This window comes from Dendropsophus ebraccatus, chromosome 1, assembly GCF_027789765.1.
Source record: "Dendropsophus ebraccatus isolate aDenEbr1 chromosome 1, aDenEbr1.pat, whole genome shotgun sequence".
In the NCBI taxonomy this organism is placed as follows: Eukaryota; Metazoa; Chordata; class Amphibia; order Anura; family Hylidae; genus Dendropsophus; species Dendropsophus ebraccatus.
Window position 1 is genome coordinate 24,619,697 of NC_091454.1, and position 19,351 is coordinate 24,639,047.

The window sequence follows — 19,351 nt, forward strand, 5'->3', positions numbered from 1 at the left end:
TACCATTCTCCATCATACCACCATACCATTCTTCATCATACCCCCATACCATTCTTCATCATACCCCCATACCATTCTTCATCATACCCCCATACCATTCTTCATCATACCCCCATACCATTCTTCATCATACCCCCATACCATTCTCCATCATACACCCATACCATTCTTCATCATACCCCCATACCATTCTCCATCATACCACCATACCATTCTTCATCATACCCCAATACCATTCTCCATCATACCACCATACCATTCTTCATCATACCCCCATACCATTCTTCATCATACCCCCATACCATTCTCCATCATACACCCATACCATTCTTCATCATACCCCCACACCATTCTTCATCATACCCCCATACTATTCACCATCATACCCCCATACCATTCTTCATCATACCCCCATACCATTTTTCATCATTCATTCAAATTCATACGAATCCGAACTTTCAGCAAGTTCGCTCATCTCCAATGGCTACCACATGGCACATGAGGGCACCAACATACATCAGCGCAATCCTTGCTGTAACATATCTACATGGGGTGGAAACGCTCTGGATTTTCCACGGTTTCGTTTTATCCTTTCAGATACAGCTTACCTTTATCTGTGCTCTGTTCTTAGGATTACCTTGAACGGTACTCCATTGATACGCTTAATTTATTGCTTTTGGGTTTTTTTACATTAAAAATTGCAAAGACACATCGGAATTTTGATTTGTTTCTTTTATCCATAGTCTCTTCTATTTCTTCTATTGATTACCATTTAGGTTTTCCTTATGTATTGTATTATGTTTTGATAGTAAGAAGCATCTAACCTACTGATATGTCCCTATAGACCACAGGGAGCAGAGGATGAAGGTAGTTATCTCTCCTTAATTATCGGCTCCATTTTCGTTAAAACTTTAGTTTATTCCTTATGCTAATTAGGGAATTTGCTGCACTGGGTGCGGAGCTACCATGCACAGTGCACTGGGCCGGTCCGTCCCTCTTAATGAATGCATATTCACTAGGAGGGGTCTGGCCAGGGCTGTGTGATGCACTGAGGGTGGTAGCTCCGCCCACAGTGCACCAAGCCACCTTATTCGCATAGGGAATAAACTACAAATTTAACAAAACCAGGGCCAAGGATGAAAGTAAAGAAATTACCTTTACCCTCAGCAACCTGTGCTTTATGGGGACAATTTAACAAGTTAAATGCTGTTATTTTCCCTTTAAAGGGGAACTCCAGTGAAAATCTTTTTCTTTCAAATCAACTGGTTTCAGAAAGTATATATATATAATATATATATATATATATATATATATATATATATATATATATATATATATATATGTATATAGTTAAAATCTCAAGTCTTCTCATACTTATCAGTTGCTGTATGTCCTGAAGGAAGTGGTGTATTCCCTCCAGTCTGACACAGTGCTCTCTGCTGCCACCTTTGTCCATATCAGTAACTGTCCAGAGTAGCAGCAAATCCCCATAGAAAACTGCTCTGGACAGTTCCTGACATGGACAGAGGTGGCAGCAGAGAGTGCTGTGTCAGACTGAAAACAATACACCACTTCCGGCAGGACATACAGCAGCTGATAAGTATAGGAAGACTTGAGATTTTTAAATAGAAGTAAATTACAAATCTATTTAACTTTCTGAAACCAGTTGATCTGAAAGAAAAAGATTTTCGCTGGACAACCCCTTTAATATTGTAATCCAAGACATCATTCTGACGTGGAAATTACATCCTGTTTTTTCCATGTTTTATGTACGTTTTCTACATTGATCTGATAAGTAAACACGTCCTGTGTCTGACAGGACCCGCAAACAGGACTTTGCTCATATGTATGATATGGTAATGTCTGGGGTACCTTATCCTTAAAACGCTTTGATGGTAAAAGCAACCGTTCTGACACCAGTCTATAGGATGACTGCATTGTATAAAACACCCTAAGAATGGAAGGCATCCTCTTACCACTCCAATGCCCTCAAAGGCAAAGATGGCCGTCCCAAAAAAGAGAGGATATGTTCTCCAGCTGGCGGCATAGGAAAGGTGGGTCGGATCTGGTATGTCCTGAAAGCAAACAAGAGTCGTCCCATTAATGTGCAAAACAGCCTCGTAAAACATGAACGCTTTCCCAGGGGCCCGGGACATAAAAGAATGTGAACGAGTGCTGGAAATAAGGTAAACTGTACGGACTCTAAACTAAGCCGGTGCGGATTTGTATAATTCATGGAGGAAGGGAGTGGTACTAGTCGGGGCTTTTATATTACTATACTGGAATGTTCTTCACTTCCAAAAATGACAAGGAAAGTCACGTCTCAAAATTCTTACGGTAACATGTCAGGGAAATATGTCTGCTTGACTTTACTTGACATGTTGTACGGATTAATAAATGTATTTTAACCCCTTCAGGACCAAAGGTCTTTGATGCGCGGATGTTCGGGTCAGGCTGGGTTCACACTGCGTTTTTGCAATCAGTTTTTTTCATCCTTCTTTTTGCAAAAAAACGGATGAAAAAAACGGATGCATTTGTGTGCATCCATTTTGATCCGTTTTTCTATTGACTTCCATTGTAAAAAAAAAAAAAAAAAAACGGATCCGTTTTTTTGACGGACACAAAAACGTAGCTGACACTACTTTTGTGTCCGTTAAAAAAAAGGGGTCTGTTTCTTTTTACAATGGAAGTCAATGGAAAAACGGATACACACAAATGCATCTGTTTTTTACATCCGTTTTTTGCAAAAAACGGATTGCAAAAACACAGTGTGAACCCAGCCTCACATTGAGGCAGTGTTCTCCTCCTCGTCTTCTAAGAGCCGTAACGCTTTCATTTTTCCACCTATAGGGCTGGTTGGGGTGTAATTTCTTTGCCCTATGATCTATAGTTTTTATTGGTATCATATTGGTGTAAATGAAAATTTTTGATCGGTTTTTATTAAAAAAAAAAAAGAAAAAAAACCTGACGTATAATTAAAAAAAAAAAAACAGCAATCCTGTTGTTTTTTTTTTACCCTACTTTCGTTTATGTCGTTCACCGTGCAGGAACAATATTTTTATATTTTATTATATGATACCAAATGTTTGTTTTACTTATTTTTATTTTTATGATAGAAAAAGGGGGTGATTTAAACTTTTATTAGGGGAGGGTTTTCTTTTATTTATTTATTTATACTTTATAAGTCCCTTAGGAGACTTATATACAGTATGCTATCATTAGATTGCATAAACTGATCAATGCTATGCCATAGCTCTGAACAGTATTATTGGTGCTCTCCTCATAGAGTCTTCCTGAGGGCAGACTCTATGAGAAGATTGCCTATCCAACAGGGCATTTTTCCTCTGGCAGAAGTCCTCCGGTAAGTATTTTTCCTCAGGCGGATGTCCACAGGTAAGAATTTTTCCTTGTGGCTAATGTGGAGAGGTTATTTTTTTTCCTTTCTGTGAGATGTGGTATAGCATGCATTTTGTTCTATAACGCTGCTGACACCTGCTGCGATACAAAGATACAGCTGTGGAAAGAGAGTGGTGCCCGTGCGATCCATTCCCAGGCCATTCGTAAATTCCGTCACTTTAGCCCCATAGACTATAATGAGGCTAAAGTGCTGGAATTAGGGAATGTGCGCACTACGGAATCCCAACGGAACACCCATTGGATTCCGCAGCTTGCACCCGCGTGCATCTCCACTGCTCCCATAGACTTCATTCTATGGTTTGCCAGATTCCGCCGTCCACCTGAAGAATGAGCGGGTTCATTCTTTGGGTGGAGAGCCACGAGCGGGTGCGCAGAATCTACAACGGGTGTATTGTTGGGATTCCGTAGTGTGCGCATACCCCAAGTAAGCAGCTGGGAAGTGGCTCACACTGCTGCCAAGCTCTCTCCCCGCCTGTATGTCCTGATCACAGTCAGCGTCAGAAGTGAAACCCGGTGTGATCAGTATCTTTTGATGATGTTTCAAAATGTATTTATAAAGACAGGTATTCTTTAACCCTTTAACCCTTTGAGGACCAGGCCCAAAATGACCCAGTGGACCGCGCAAATTTTGATCTTAGTGTTTCTGTTTTTTCCTCCCCCCCTTCTAAGAGCTCCAGCACTTTCAGTTTTTTATCTACAGGCCATGTAAGGGCTTATTTGTTACAGGAATAGTTGTACTGTGTAATGGCGTCATTCATTCTACCATAACATGTATGACGGAATTCCAAATATATTATTTATGAAGATATAAATAGGTGAAATCGCAAAAAAGAATGCAATATGGTAACGTTTGGGGGGTTCCTGTGTCTACGTAATGCACTATATAGTAAAAGCGACATGATACCATTACTCTATAGGTCAGTACGAACACAACCATATGCAGGTTACACAGATTCTCTAATGTTATATATTTTTTTAAAATGAAATCCTTTTTTTTGGCAATTAATTATAAATAAAATGGGACTATTGTGACGCTTATAATGGTTTTATTTTTTCACCTACGGGGCTGTATGGGGTGTCATTTTTTCCGCCATGATCTCTAGTTTTTATTAATACCATATTTGTGAAGATCGGACGTTTTGATCACTTTTTATTAATTTTTTTATATATATAATGTAACATAAAATCGGTAATCCGCGCACTTTTTTCCCTCTTTTCGTGTACGCCGTTTACCGTTCGCAATGACGCTTGTTATATTTTAATAGATCGGACAATTACGCACGCTACGGTATATTATATGTTTATCTATTTATTTATTTTTATATGTTTTATTTATATAATGGGAAAGGGGGGTGATTTCAACTTTTATTGGGGGAGGGGTTTTGGGGTAGTGTGTTAGTGTTTTTAACTTTTTTTTTTTTACACATTTGAAGTCCCTTTGGGGGACTTTTACATCCAGTACTTTGATTTTTACACTGATGAATGCTATGCCATAGACATAGCATTGATCAGTGTTATCGGCGATCTGCTCATTGAGCCTGCCTCTGCAGGCTCAGTGACCAGAGCGCCGATCGGACCGCACGGAGGCAGGTGAGAGACCTCCGGCGGCCCGTTTTACCGATCGGGACCCCCGCAGTGTGACTGCGGGGGTCCCGATCGGTAAGTGACAGGGGACTCCCCCTGTCACTTACACTTAACCGCCGCGGTCGCGCCGCGATCGCGGCGTTTAAGGAGTTAATGACACGCGGCAGCGCGATCGCTGCAGCGTGTCATTACCGGTGAGGTCCCGGCTGCTGATTGCAGCCGGCCCCCACCTGCTATGAAGCACGCTCCGGAGCACGCTTCATAGCGTGAGAAACACCCGTAACTATACGCCCTGGGTCGTCTAAGGGTTAAAGGGAACCATTCACCCCGTGGCCCCCGTTAGAAACAGACAAACAGTTACATAAAGGTCAATATACTTACCATATCGCTCCCGGTCCCGTCCCGGATCTCGTTGTTGACACGGAGAAATCGCCGATTCTTCTTCTCCCGCCCATTATGGTAATGAGCTGAGATGAGTCCAACGTCCATAGGAAACGACGGACGAGTCCAACTTATTCATGAGGTCCTCTTCTCGTCGCCGCCCATCCACGCCTCCTGGAACTTGATTGACGTCTTCAGTCTTCAGTCTCCTCACGAATTCCCGCGCAGGCGCCGTTGCGAAGGTCTCGTCATCTCTTCTGCGCCTGCGCGGTAAACAGGATACGTGCTCGTGACGTTCCTGTGTACCGCGCATGCGCGAAGTCCAACACGTCACTTCAGCTCTGACAATCGGCGCACGCGCAGTAAACATTGAAGCTGTGGAGCGGCTTCAATTGTGAACTGCGCATGCGCCGAAAACGACCGTCACGGCGCCTGCGCGGGATCCGGCGAGAAGAAAGAAGACGAGGAGGAAGAAGACCCGGCGTCAATCAAGTGTCGGAGGCGGGGAGAAGGCTGGACTTCGGGCCGGCGGCGCTCATTACCATAATGGGCGCGAGAAGAAGAATCGGCGATTTCTCCGTGTCAACAACGAGATCCGGGACGGGACCGGGAGCGATATGGTAAGTATATTGACCTTTATGTAACTGTTTGTCTGTTTCTAACGGGGGCCACGGGGTGAATGGTTCCCTTTAAGTGAATGACACCGAGCTGTAATACCAGATACATCCTCTACTAAAAGTACAGAGCTGTCACTGGTAAACAATGAATGGAACGCAGCACTGGTTGAAGCCCCTTTAACTATGTCAGAGCTTGGATCTCCACTTTAAACAAGGCCCAACGAAAGTATAAGGAGTATAGGAACCTTTACTACATCCACATGTATGATATCCAGCCATACTTACCCTTCCAATAAACTGGTAGATCATAATGACACTCCCCAGCATGGCCACATTGGCGAGCAGAGAGAAGCCTGACAGGTAGCGGAGGTTGCGGATGAATACCAGGAGGATGAGGAACGGTAGAAAGGATAGGATGTAAAGCCTGGAGTCCATGCTCTCTTTCAGCACCACAGTCATGTTGGAGCTGCAGTCATTGGTTGTGGCATTGGCGGCTTCTACTACCTTCAAGGAGACAAGAAGGTTGTTGTAAATGTAATGCACAGCAACATAAGGGATCTACTTCATCCAGATCTTCTATTGTTAATGGCATTTTCACCAGTTACAGGGGAATATGTCTTACTTACTCTCTGGTTTCAGTCACCAAACTGTACATCGACGACTACCTCCCTATTGCTCACCATTCCTTATACTCTCCAACATTTACACACCAACCACATACATACTGTGAACTAAACTCTTTTACTTTTATATGTGTCTTTGTAGATTACTTGTATCGCTAGCTGAGCTGCAGTCACACATCACCACCGCTACACAATGAACAGAGACAAACTGCATTCACTGTGATGGTTAAACAATCAGTTTTCATTAAACTTTTACCTCTACCAAACAAGCTAGATAAACGGAATATAAAATTAGAAAAATAAAAAAAACATTTTTTTTGAAGAAATTGAGAAAACGCTTGTAGTAAGCACTGGTGTCCACTAGGGGGCGCCTGAAGATGTATTAAAAGCTCCATAGCTCTTCAGATCTGAACAATAAGTAATGCAACAAACACATGTAAATAATTAATACCTGCTTTATGTTATCGGCCAGGAACACAAAGTACACACAGCAAAACCCCAGCTGAGTGAGGATGAGGAAGAAGCTGACGATTCGCCTGGAACACGAGAATATATTAGAATTATGATAATAACAGGGGTGGGGCCTTGGACAACTTGATTAAAAAGGTAAAGCAAAAATTCTGCAAAAAATTGGATCCATCTCATGATAAAGAGGTCATAAAAAGGACTGGTAGGATGTTCATAAAAAGCCTTAGTGATATTTTAACAATGTTTTTTTGCCTAAAGATGATTTTACAGTACAGTTCTGGTATTCCCTATGTTATTGGCATTAATAAGGTATAAGAATAACAGTACGCTGACCTGGAGACCAGTCGCACAAGTACAATCATGACCGTAAGCAAAAACTTTCAAGAATGTTCACTCCGATTATTTGTCTAACTGCGCCACCTTGTGGACATCACATGAACAGCTGCCGCACATATTTTCCGTACACTAGGTGCGTAAGAGCTTTCTATAGACGTAGGCAGTACCCATAATTTATTACTATGCTGAGGCCCTTGTAGGCATGTTGTAGTTTTTTGGCTTATTTGCAATGTGTCAGACTGAACTAAAGTCAGGGACAAAACTGCCTCAAAACATCTGACATGTCAAAAGTTTTTTTTTTTTTTTTTAAATGACAGTAGCACTTTAAGTGCAAACTCATCATTACTTAAGCAAAACGGTATCTGGATCTAGAGGCCCCTTTTAAGCGACTGTGTGGTGCTGTGGTTACTAACTGTGGCAATTAAAGGGGTTAAAGGGAAACTATCAGCAATTTTGGAAGTATCTAACTTGCTGAATTGTCTCTCTAGCGAACTGGGCATTGAGGATGATGGTAATCTTCTTAACTTGATCCTCAGCTTCAGTTTTGGGAACTTTTTAGTCTATTTAATATGTAAATGAGGAGGTTTGGCGTACTGGGGGCGGGGCTACCACCTTCAGTGTACCGATCCCCCCCCAGCTGGCCAGTCCTCTCTAATGAACATTGGGGCGGCACTGTGCAGTGAGGTCACTCCAGCGCTCATCACTGCAGAGAGCAGGATAAATATTCATTAGAAGTGATGGGCCGGCTGGGGTGAATCGGTGCACTGGGAGTGGAAGCCCCGCCCCCAGTGCACCAATCTTCCTCATTTACATATCAAATAAACTACAAAGTTCCCAAAAGCAGTGCTGAGGACCAAGGTAAGAACATTACCATGATCCCCAGCCCTCCCCGAGTGCTATAAGGTCATATCCGCAGGTTAGTTTCCATTTTAAATGGCTTGGATCAATCAAAGATATCTCTAATGCGGTTAGCTGTAGCACATTGTTAGCTGTGGCATAAAACCAACACCCTATACAGATGATACAGGTACAGCGCCTACACCCGTACCAAACCAGTGACATACAATCATGGTGCTTTGTTTTAACTACATAGAACTAATGCCAGCTCTGGCACCAGCTTATCCCTCCCAGAAAAAAAGGGTTTGAACAACAAGTCTGACACTTAATATAAAAGGCAAATTCTCCCTGGAATCTATAAGGCGAGGATGACTTATTCCATACCTTCCCCAGGCAGCGTGGGTTCTCAGCCACTGACTTGGAGACGACTCCAAACTGTACATCACCGCATCTCCATAATCCACAAACGGGCATTGGTTCCTTGAGGAAAGAAAGTAAGATCAGCAGAGAAGTTCTCTTACTAACGGTGGGAGTGTGATCCTTGAAGAAGGAGCCGAAGCTCCGATGATGCACTAAGATCTCACACCTGCAATTCACCTTACAGGTCCAGGTCAGGGTAGAAAACGCTATGGATCATTGGGGACCCCATTAGTCCTACAGCTAGGTCATGAATAATCCAGGGAGATATCCCCACTTATTATAATAAAAAGTTCCCAAAATCAACGGGGGAGATTTATCAAACATGGTGTAAAATGAAACTGACCCAGTTGCCCCTAGCAACCAATCAGATTCCACCTTTCATTTTCCAAAGAGTCTGTGAGGAATGAAAGGTGGAATCTGATTGGTTGCTAGGGGCAACCGAGCCAGTTTTAATTTACACCACATTTGATAAATCTCCAATATTTTTAAAACACTTTTTTTTTTTTCCACTTCAGTACATGGTCATAGGACCAATCAAATGAAACAGACTACCACAAGGGGGAGCTGTAACAGCATATCTAGGCCACAACCACTACAGGTCAGTGTAGTTCAGTCAAACTACCCCTTCACTTTCTCCGATCCCATAGGGACAGTGCCTATGTAATGACTTATACAATACCAGTACATGACAGGCTCCGGTTACCTCTGACAGATATGGCTGGCGCATTTTACCAAGAGGTCCATGCAATGAACGGCGATGATCCCCATAACAACGAGACTGATTGGACCCAACTGCAAGAGACAGGAAAAAAAAGTTATTATACATCAGATATACGCACCCGAATACACAGTGGGCCGAATGTAAAAATCTGGGCAAAGTCGCGGGCCGACCTTAATGCTTATTGTGCGTGTGGCGTTCCTGGCGTGCATCTCTAAACCCTATGATAAATTGCTATGACATGACAAAACATAGGATGGCAAGGTAGAGGCCCCCCTCTCATCCGCAATTACAGGGGTTATCCGCCACTTTAAAAACTTCTCATATTGGGCTGCAGAGACAAATAATGAAGCGTCCTCCTGCACAGCCCCTGTGACCCCCGCCCCTTCTGAGGTGAACTTGCGGATACGATTTCATCTCAGAAGTGGTGGGGGTCAGCCAGGGACACTGACGCTGCTTCACTATTTGCCTCATTACTGCAGCACAATATCAGAAGTTTTAAAGTGGCGGATAACCACTGTAACCCCCTCCTCCTCTTGTCTGCAACTAACATCCTCCCCCCCCAACATCTACAATTAACCAGTCCGTCTACTATTACCCCACATCTACTATTACCCCCCCCCGTCCCCCCCACATCTACTATTACCCCCTCCGTCCTCCCTGCGTCTAATATTACCCCCTCCGTCCTCCCCACATCTACTATTACCCCCTCCATCCTCCCCACATCTACTATTACCCCCTCCATCCTCTCCACGTCTACTATTACCCCCTCTGTCCTCCCCACGTCTACTATTACCCCCTCCATCCTCTCCACGTCTACTATTACGCCCTCTGTCCTCCCCACGTCTACTATTACCCCCCTTCCCACGTCTACTATTACCCCCTCTGTCCTCCCCACGTCTACTACTACCCCCTCTCCCCACATCTACTATTACCCCCTCCGTCCTCCCCAACTCTACTATTACCCCTAGGTCCTCCCACATCTAGTATTACCCCCTCTGTCCTCCCCACATCTTCTATTACCCCCCTCGCTAAGTCTACTATTTACCCCCTTTCCCCACATCTACTATTAGGGTCCTCTTCGGGGGGGGGGGGGGGGGGGAGGGAGAGCCTACGTGCTTGCCTGACATAATGGCGTCCTATGGGTACGTATGGCAGTAACGTGAGGGCTGAGCTGCAGTTACCCACTATGGCCACAACATGTTGTACGGCGCTGTCTGCGTCTAGCTGAGAGAGAAACTGAGCCTTCCCAGCATGCCTTGAGGTCCCTACAATTCCCTTCGCTGTTTGACAGTGTAACCAGCCATACCTGGTGATAATAAGTCAGCAGCAGCAGCAATGTCAGGGGGCAGTAGTGAGCAGGTGGCTGGAGCTGTGGCTACTCCCTCATCCTGGCATGTACTAGGGCCCCTATGTGCCATGTCTGTGTGTATCACTACTTGCACAGGGTGTTTATATACAGTATACCCTGTACAGAGGAAACGGACAGCCGGAGCTTGTGTCACTGTAGACAGGTTCTGCAAGGAGCGATCTATAGATATATATGGAAACATGCAGAGGAGCTTCCTTGTATACCGGCAGCTCAGGCTCACTGACATTTGGGCTGTTTCCTGCACCTCCTCCTCTCCCCCTTCCTTGTGGCAGAGAAGCCCCTCACCTTTTTCCAGCTGTCGGCTCCTGTCTTCATGAACAGGCCATGCGTCTGGGGTGAGTACTGTATGGTGGTACTTCATCATGGGGGGGGGCTGCTGTAATACATGTGAGTGGGCTAGGGGGAGGATTGTTACTGAGTACTGGGTAAAGGTAGAGCATGAGGGGGGGGGGGGGGGGGCTATGGGGTCCATAAGTGCCCTCTATATGATTACTATATTGTGGGAGGGGGCTGTGGGGTCCTGCTATATGACTACTGTATTATGGGAGGGGAAAGAGGGGTCCTGCTATATGACTACTGTATTATGGGAGGGGAAAGAGGGGTCCTGCTTAGTGACTACTGTATTAGGGGAGAGGGGCTGTGGACTACTAAATTATGGTAGTGGGCTGTGGGGTCCTGCTATATGATTACTATATTATGGGAGGGGGCTGTGGGGTCCTGCTATATGATTACTATATTATGGGAGGGGGCTGTGGGGTCCTGCTATATGATTACTATATTATGGGAGGGGGCTGTGGGGTCCTGCTATATGATTACTATACTATGGGAGGGGGCTGTGAGGTCCTGCTATATGACTACTGTATTATGGGATTGGACAAAGGAGTCTTGCTTTGTGTCTACTGTATTAGAGGAGGGGGCTGTGGGGTCCTGCTATATGACTACTTTATTAGGGGAAGGAGCAGAGGGGGTTCCAATATATTACTACCATGCTAGGGTAGGGGGGCAGAGAAGTCCATCTGACTACTATGTTGGGGGAGGCTATGTTTTTATTGTGTTGTGGGGGGGTGGCAGCTGTACGGGTCCTGCTATCTGACTACTATGTAATGGGAGGGGGCCGTGGGGTCCCGCTACATGACTACTGTGTAGGGGCCGTGGGGTCTTGCTACATGACTACTGTGTAGGGACTGTGTTGTCCTGCTACATGACTACTGTGTAGGGACTGTGTTGTCCTGCTACATGACTACTGTGTAGGGACTGTGTTGTCCTGCTACATGACTACTGTGTAGGGACTGTGTTGTCCTGCTACATGACTACTGTGTAGGGACTGTGTTGTCCTGCTACATGACTACTGTGTAGGGACTGTGGGGTCCTGCTACATGACTACTGTGTAGGGACTGTGGGGTCCTGCTACATGACTACTGTGTAGGGACTGTGGGGTCCTGCTACATGACTACTGTGTAGGGACTGTGGGGTCCTGCTACATGACTACTGTGTAGGGACTGTGGGGTCCTGCTACATGACTACTGTGTAGGGACTGTGGGGTCCTGCTACATGACTACTGTGTAGGGACTGTGGGGTCCTGCTACATGACTACTGTGTAGGGACTGTGGGGTCCTGCTACATGACTACTGTGTAGGGACTGTGGGGTCCTGCTACATGACTACTGTGTAGGGACTGTGGGGTCCTGCTACATGACTACTGTGTAGGGACTGTGGGGTCCTGCTACATGACTACTGTGTAGGGACTGTGTTGTCCTGCTACATGACTACTGTGTAGGGACTGTGTTGTCCTGCTACATGACTACTGTGTAGGGACTGTGTTGTCCTGCTACATGACTACTGTGTAGGGACTGTGTTGTCCTGCTACATGACTACTGTGTAGGGACTGTGTTGTCCTGCTACATGACTACTGTGTAGGGACTGTGTTGTCCTGCTACATGACTACTGTGTAGGGACTGTGGGGTCCTGCTACATGACTACTGTGTAGGGACTGTGTTGTCCTGCTACATGACTACTGTGTAGGGACTGTGTTGTCCTGCTACATGACTACTGTGTAGGGACTGTGTTGTCCTGCTACATGACTACTGTGTAGGGACTGTGGGGTCCTGCTACATGACTACTGTGTAGGGACTGTGGGGTCCTGCTACATGACTACTGTGTAGGGACTGTGGGGTCCTGCTACATGACTACTGTGTAGGGACTGTGGGGTCCTGCTACATGACTACTGTGTAGGGACTGTGTTGTCCTGCTACATGACTACTGTGTAGGGACTGTGTTGTCCTGCTACATGACTACTGTGTAGGGACTGTGTTGTCCTGCTACATGACTACTGTGTAGGGACTGTGTTGTCCTGCTACATGACTACTGTGTAGGGACTGTGTTGTCCTGCTACATGACTGCTATGTAGGGGCTGTGGAGTCCTGCTATCTGACTGCTATGTAGGGGCTGTGGAGTCCTGCTATCTGACTGCTATGTAGGGGCTGTGGGGTCCTGATTTCTGACTACTATATTAGGGGAGGAGGAAGTTTGGAGACCCTACCATATGACTATCATGTTAGGGTAGTGGGCGTCTTGCTGTGATATCTGTTGGGAGGGCTGAATGCTGTCTGCAAACCATTCAGGGTCTTGTTTATAGATTTATTTACTGTTTTCTGGGGGGTTTATATATATATATATATATATATATATATATATATATATATATATATATATTATAAAGTAAATGAAGAGGCAAAGGGTCAAATAGTCACGGTGGTCTGGGCCAGATGGCAAAGAAAATGGAAAGTAAAGGGCCTTTTACACAGGTTAATATCGGCCAGGAGTATTGCTAGATACGCTCCTTTGGCCAATAATTGGCCCATGTAAAAGGTGACAGGGAACGGGGTCAACACGAGATCCTCGGCTGATCGCTTCTTTTGGGCGGGCATTAAAATCTATCAGCCTCACATGTCTCCGTATAAACAGGGGATGTACAGCCAATAGCAATGGCCACACATACAATACAGTGATCGTTCGTGCGGCCCGGCTGCTTGATTAGTTCTGCCATCTAAAGATGCTGCAAACTAGTGTCGATAGGCACCCGTTTGCATCTGTGTTCGGCCAACAATCCGGCAATGTAGAGGGACCCTTAGCTATACAAAAATCAATCTGTGTTGCAAAGAGTCTCTGCGTTATCCGGTGATGACTGGACCGGCTCAATGTGGAGGGACAGGGGGGAATGGTACATCCTGGTCATCGGTTGTTTTTATAGACTTTTGGGTGGAGTAACAGAACAATACAAAGGTCTTAGTCTCCAGTCTGCCAGTACTTATTAGTTGCTGTTTGTCCTGCAGGAAGTGGTGTATTCTTTCCAGTCTGGAAAGCAGGAGAGGTTTTCTATGGTGATTTGCTACTGCTCTGGACAGTTCCTGACATGGACAGAGGTGGCAGCTGTGTCAGACTGGAGAGAATACACCACTTCCTGCCGGACATACAGCAGTTGATAAGTACTGGAAGACTGGAGATTTTTAAATAGAAGCAAATTACAAGGCTATATAACCTCCTAAAACCAGTTGATTTGAAAAAAAAAAAATTTGCTGGAGTACCCCTTTAATTACACCACTTCCTGCAGGACATACAGCATTGTAGGAGACTATGGATATTTACTGTGCAGTCCTAGTAATATGTGTGTATATATATTATATATATATATACACACACACACACACAGATATATATATTATATACACACACACACACACACACTGAATGCCCAGGGCGCCAATTTAAATAGAAAATAAAAATCCTATACTTACCTTCCTCGCTCCCTGCTGCCACTGTCACAGTTTTGATACCTGCTGCAAAGCACTTCATTGTGTTGGTGTTGGTACAAGGACCTTCCCAAATCTGTGGCCGAAGCCGTGCCCTGTCTTGACCACTGACTGATACAATGAAGTACTTTACAGCAGGTATCACAACTGTCACATAGGCAGCAGGGGAGTGGGGAGGGTGAGTATAGGATTTTTTTTTTTCTATTTAACTGCATCCAGAGCACACAGAATACCCCTTTATTTTTAAGTTTATTATTCAGAATTATTTAATACAAGTAGAAAACAGACAAGACACACCAGCCTGTGATTATGTCTGGTCAGTGCAGTGGTCTCTTTTATAGTGTGTGAACCCAACCTTGGTGGTAATATGTGAATAGTTGCTTTGGGCTTCTTCTTGTCGCCTATTTTATAAATCTGCCCCATAGGACGGAGCAGCGTCAGACTTTCTCTGACAACAAACATCTGGCTCCGTGTCAGCTTTGTTCCAGCACAAACAGTCATCACTTTTTTGATCCTTTTGATAATATAAAGAGACGATAGAGTCTCCTGTCATCAAAGCTGAGTAATGCACAAACAACGAGACAGAAAAGCCAATCTACATCAAAGAAGATATGATGCATATCATGGGCTGCAGCATGAGCGGCATCTGGTAAAGTATATACCAAGCTAAACAGAAACAAGATACAGGGAGACGCTTCTCTAGAAGCAAAACGGAGTTAAAGGGATATTCTGGAGAAAGGAAAAATAAAACGGTTTTAAATCAACTAGTGTTAGAAAGTTATACACATTTGAAATTTACATGTATTTAAAAATCTCAAATCTTCCAGTACTTGTCAACTGCTAGTGGTGTATTCTTTCCAGTCTGACACAGTGCTCTCTGCTGCCACCTCTGTCCATGTCAGGAACTGTCCAAAGCAGTAGCAAATCCCCATAGAAAACCTCTCCTGCGTTTGTGCTTTCCCCTGAAGAAGAAGAAAGTGGCAGCAGATATCAGACTGGAAAAAATACTCCACTTTCTGTAGGACATACAGCAGCTTATACGTACTGGAAGACGAGATTTTTAAACAGAAGTCATAAAAAATTCTGTATAACTTTCTAACACTACTTTGCAGTACCCCTTTAAGATGAAGCTGAGGTTTCTACTTGTAATAACCTAAAAATTAAAGGGAAAGTCTAGTGAAATGATCCTGGCATTTCCATCATACAAGATGGTCGCCACCACACAAGCATCGAAATCGAGCAAAGAGAACTCATGGTTGTATCCCTGCGGGTTACATAATATATGCTGGATGTGAGGTCCTACCTGCCTATTCTCTCATATACCCTGTATACACTCCTCCTCTACACTGCTGCTCTTTGGCTATGTTCACACATAGTAATTCGATCAGTATTTTTATCAAAAAACAGCAGTGGGTCCTGACCTTTCCAATACAATACAGCACTGTGTTGGTTCCACTCCTGGTTCTAGTCCAAACACTATTGGGGGAGACTTGTCAAGATGCGCCCCCTGGTGTACACCATGGAGAAGGTGCAGATTCGCCTCTTTTCCAGGGCGTATGCAAGCCATATCCCCCACCCACCTGATCTTGGCCTTGTTCACAAAACGTAAGTTCCGTGGAAATCACGGCCGTTGTTACAATGGCCGTGATTCCCACGGAACTTATGTAGTGCTGCCTACTGAGGGAATCCCAGCCGGAGTGTATAGGCCGGGATCCCTAGCGGCGCCGTAAAAAAACCTGACATGTCAGTTTTCTGCGCCCGCACACTCATAGTGAGCAGTGGGGAGTTCTGATGCGGGTGCGCATGGATGCCGCTACAGATCATCCGGCCAGTACTGCAGTATCGGCCGGGATGATCTTTTCAGAGACCGGCCGTTCCGTGACCTGGCCAGTTTCATACTGTGTATGAACATGGCCTAACACTGAGTGAAGAGAGGGGAAGATCTTGAAGTGGTGTACACTGTCATATTCTGCAGGACAGCCGGCTATGTGAATGAGTTACACAGACACCACAGCAGCAAAATGGTAGAAAAACCCTAATGAAGACAAAGTAAAAGAGTTGCCTACAGTGTACCTGTCCTTATAACTTTTAGGGTAGCGTCACACATACCAAATCGCAGCGTATTTTACACTGTGAGTTCCGCTGCGATTCCCGGTACTGTCAGTTTGTAGGGGTTTACATACTTGCAGCTGAATTTACAGTATGTAAATCCTGTCGCCTTTAAAAGGGAACCTGTCACCCCCCCGTGCCGGGGTGACAGGCTCCCGACCCCCCGCTACAGCCTCCTATACTCACCTGATCCCACCGGGTCCCGCTTCTGGATCCGGTCGGGTCACGAAGATATCAGCCGCTGCAGCCTGGCGCCCGTGCTGAGAGATGAGTCCAACGCTCATAGAGAATGACGGAGCGCTGGACTCCCCTGTCATTCTCTATGAGCGTTGGACTCATCTCTCAGCACGCGCGCCGGGCTGCAGTGGCTGATATCTCCGTGACCCGACCGGATCCAGAAGCGGGACCCGGCGGGATCAGGTGAGTACAGGGGGCTGTAGCGGGGGGTCGGGAGCCTGTCACCCCGGCACGGGGGGGTGACAGGTTCCCTTTAAAGAGGATGTACCACTAGGTACATCCTCTTTAATTTAACACATAGATAGAACGGCGCCACCATGGGAAAGCCGATGCCGCGGTCTGTTTTTCGAACTGCGGTCTGGTTCCCGTGTAAGGTGCCGTTCTATCCAGTGGTACCGGGCCGTGTTGAAGCACTGGAGGTCGGTCGGCCGGCCCGCCCCCAGTGGGAGGGAATTCCCTCCCCTCTATGATGCGGCTCCATTAGAAGCACCTCCAGTGCTTTAGCGGCAGCGGCGTCCCTATGACGGCGCCGTTCTATTGGTGTGTTAAATTCAATAGGATGTACCTGGTGGTACATCCTCTTTAACCCACTGCTGACCGGAAAATACTTTAACCATCCGCGCTTCTGCCTGCTTCTGTGGCTCCCGCCACCCTGACGTCCCGCTCAGCCAATCAGTGGCTGCAGCAGAACAGCGCACTGAATGGCTGAACGGGACACAACGGAGTCACAGAAGCAGGCCGGAGTACAGACGGGCAAAGTATTCACCGGTCAGCAGTGGGTTAAGGGGGACGGTATTTACATACTGGCAGCAGAATGAAAAATCCGGGAATGGCAGAGGATTTCGCTGTAGAACTCGCAGAGTGAAATCCGCTGCGATCCGGTATGTGTGAATCTGCCCTTAAAGTCTAAATCAGCAGAAGATGTGATATAACTTTTATTATAATCTTATGTAAAAAGTTATAATGTGCTTAATCTTATAATAGTGATAAAGTGGTTTAAAATAGATCGGGTGTTGGTTACCTTTAAGCTTGGATAGGCTAATACACATATATATGCAGCAGATAAGTGGTTAACAATAGCAGCACCATCAGCGAAACATGTTAGGTTATAGGCAGATAGTGAATTTTATATAGACTTGGGTGGTTGGTTTGGGCTTTACATATGCATATACAAAATCGCATTTAGAGAGCGTACTGGCTCCTATCCCGGATGGGACTAAACATATAGTTCCTTGAAAACACTGGAGTAATATGCAAAGATAAGAAGTGGTTAGAGTGACGGGTGTGTTTTGTGCTTATCACCCGCCACTAAGTAATAGTAAAAGTCGATAGAACAACAGTTCATCAGTCTAGCACCAACGGCCATGGTGCTCCTATTGTTAACCACTTATCTGCTGCATATATATGTGTATTAGCCTATCCAAGCTTAAAGGTAACCAACACCCGATCTATTTTAAACCACTTTATCACTATTATAAGATTGAGCACATTATAACTTTTTACATAAGATTATAATAAAAGTTAAGTTTTAGTCCGCAGGGAATTTATAGGCATAGGGGGTTTTTCCCAATACAGTACAGAAAATGTGCCTCCTAACTGGGCTGAGATCTCCTAAACACAGGAAGTCCCGGTAATCCGTGGGCTCACAGAGAAAGCAGTCACATTGAGTCGTGACTCTCTGTGTTTCATGTGTTTAGTCTGTTTTTTTCAACCAGCACAAGACTAAAAAGTTTCAGAAGACTGGACCTGGATACAGGTAAGTATAGCTGCCTTCAGGAGACTGGACCTGGATACAGGTAAGTACAGCATTGTTTTACAGCATGATAACAAAAAAAAGTATGAATGTATATTGCGAACTTGCTGCATTTCACATCTACTGTTGATTTAGATTTTAAAAGTTATAATGACAGGTACACTTTAAGGCTGGGTTCACACTATGTATATTTCAGGCTGTATTTGGTCCTCATGTCAGGTCCTCATAGCAACCAAAACCAGGAGTGGATTGAAAACCCAGAAAGGCTTTGTTCACATAATGTTGTAATTGAGTGGATGGCCGCCATATAACGGTAAATAACTTCCATTATTTCAATACAACAGCCGTTGTTTTAAAATAACAGCACATATTTGCCATTATATGGCGGCCATCCACTCAATTACAACATTATGTGAACAGATCCTTTCTGTGTTTTCAATCCACTCCTTGTTTTGGTTGCTATACAGCCTCAAATATACGTAGTGTGAACTTAGCTTAAATAATATAATTCAGGGCAAGTCTGCCATAGCCTTCATGGTAAAAAGCATTTTATGTCTTTCTTACCACAATCCCGGCATTTTTCACAGCCAGTGGTAGTCCAAGGAGTCCAGTCCCAATGTTCCCTTTCAGTAAATGTATGAGTGTCTGGAACCATCTAAAGTAGAATGATA

General features: G+C 45.0%; 1 protein-coding gene across 3 annotated transcripts in view; it reads right to left on the minus strand.

Moving 5' to 3' along the window:
• Positions 1-19,351, minus strand: part of LOC138790351 (proton-coupled amino acid transporter 1-like) — a 62,444-nt gene that overhangs the window by 37,189 nt on the left and 5,904 nt on the right. For all 3 annotated transcript variants that reach the window (XM_069969109.1, XM_069969108.1, XM_069969110.1), the window contains exons 3-8: positions 19,245-19,335; positions 9,387-9,475; positions 8,648-8,743; positions 7,074-7,158; positions 6,285-6,503; positions 1,977-2,075 (exon numbers count right to left, since the gene is read on the minus strand). In XM_069969109.1, coding sequence (XP_069825210.1) covers positions 1,977-2,075; positions 6,285-6,503; positions 7,074-7,158; positions 8,648-8,743; positions 9,387-9,475; positions 19,245-19,335 — 679 coding nt within the window. The remainder of the gene's footprint in view (positions 1-1,976; positions 2,076-6,284; positions 6,504-7,073; positions 7,159-8,647; positions 8,744-9,386; positions 9,476-19,244; positions 19,336-19,351) is intronic.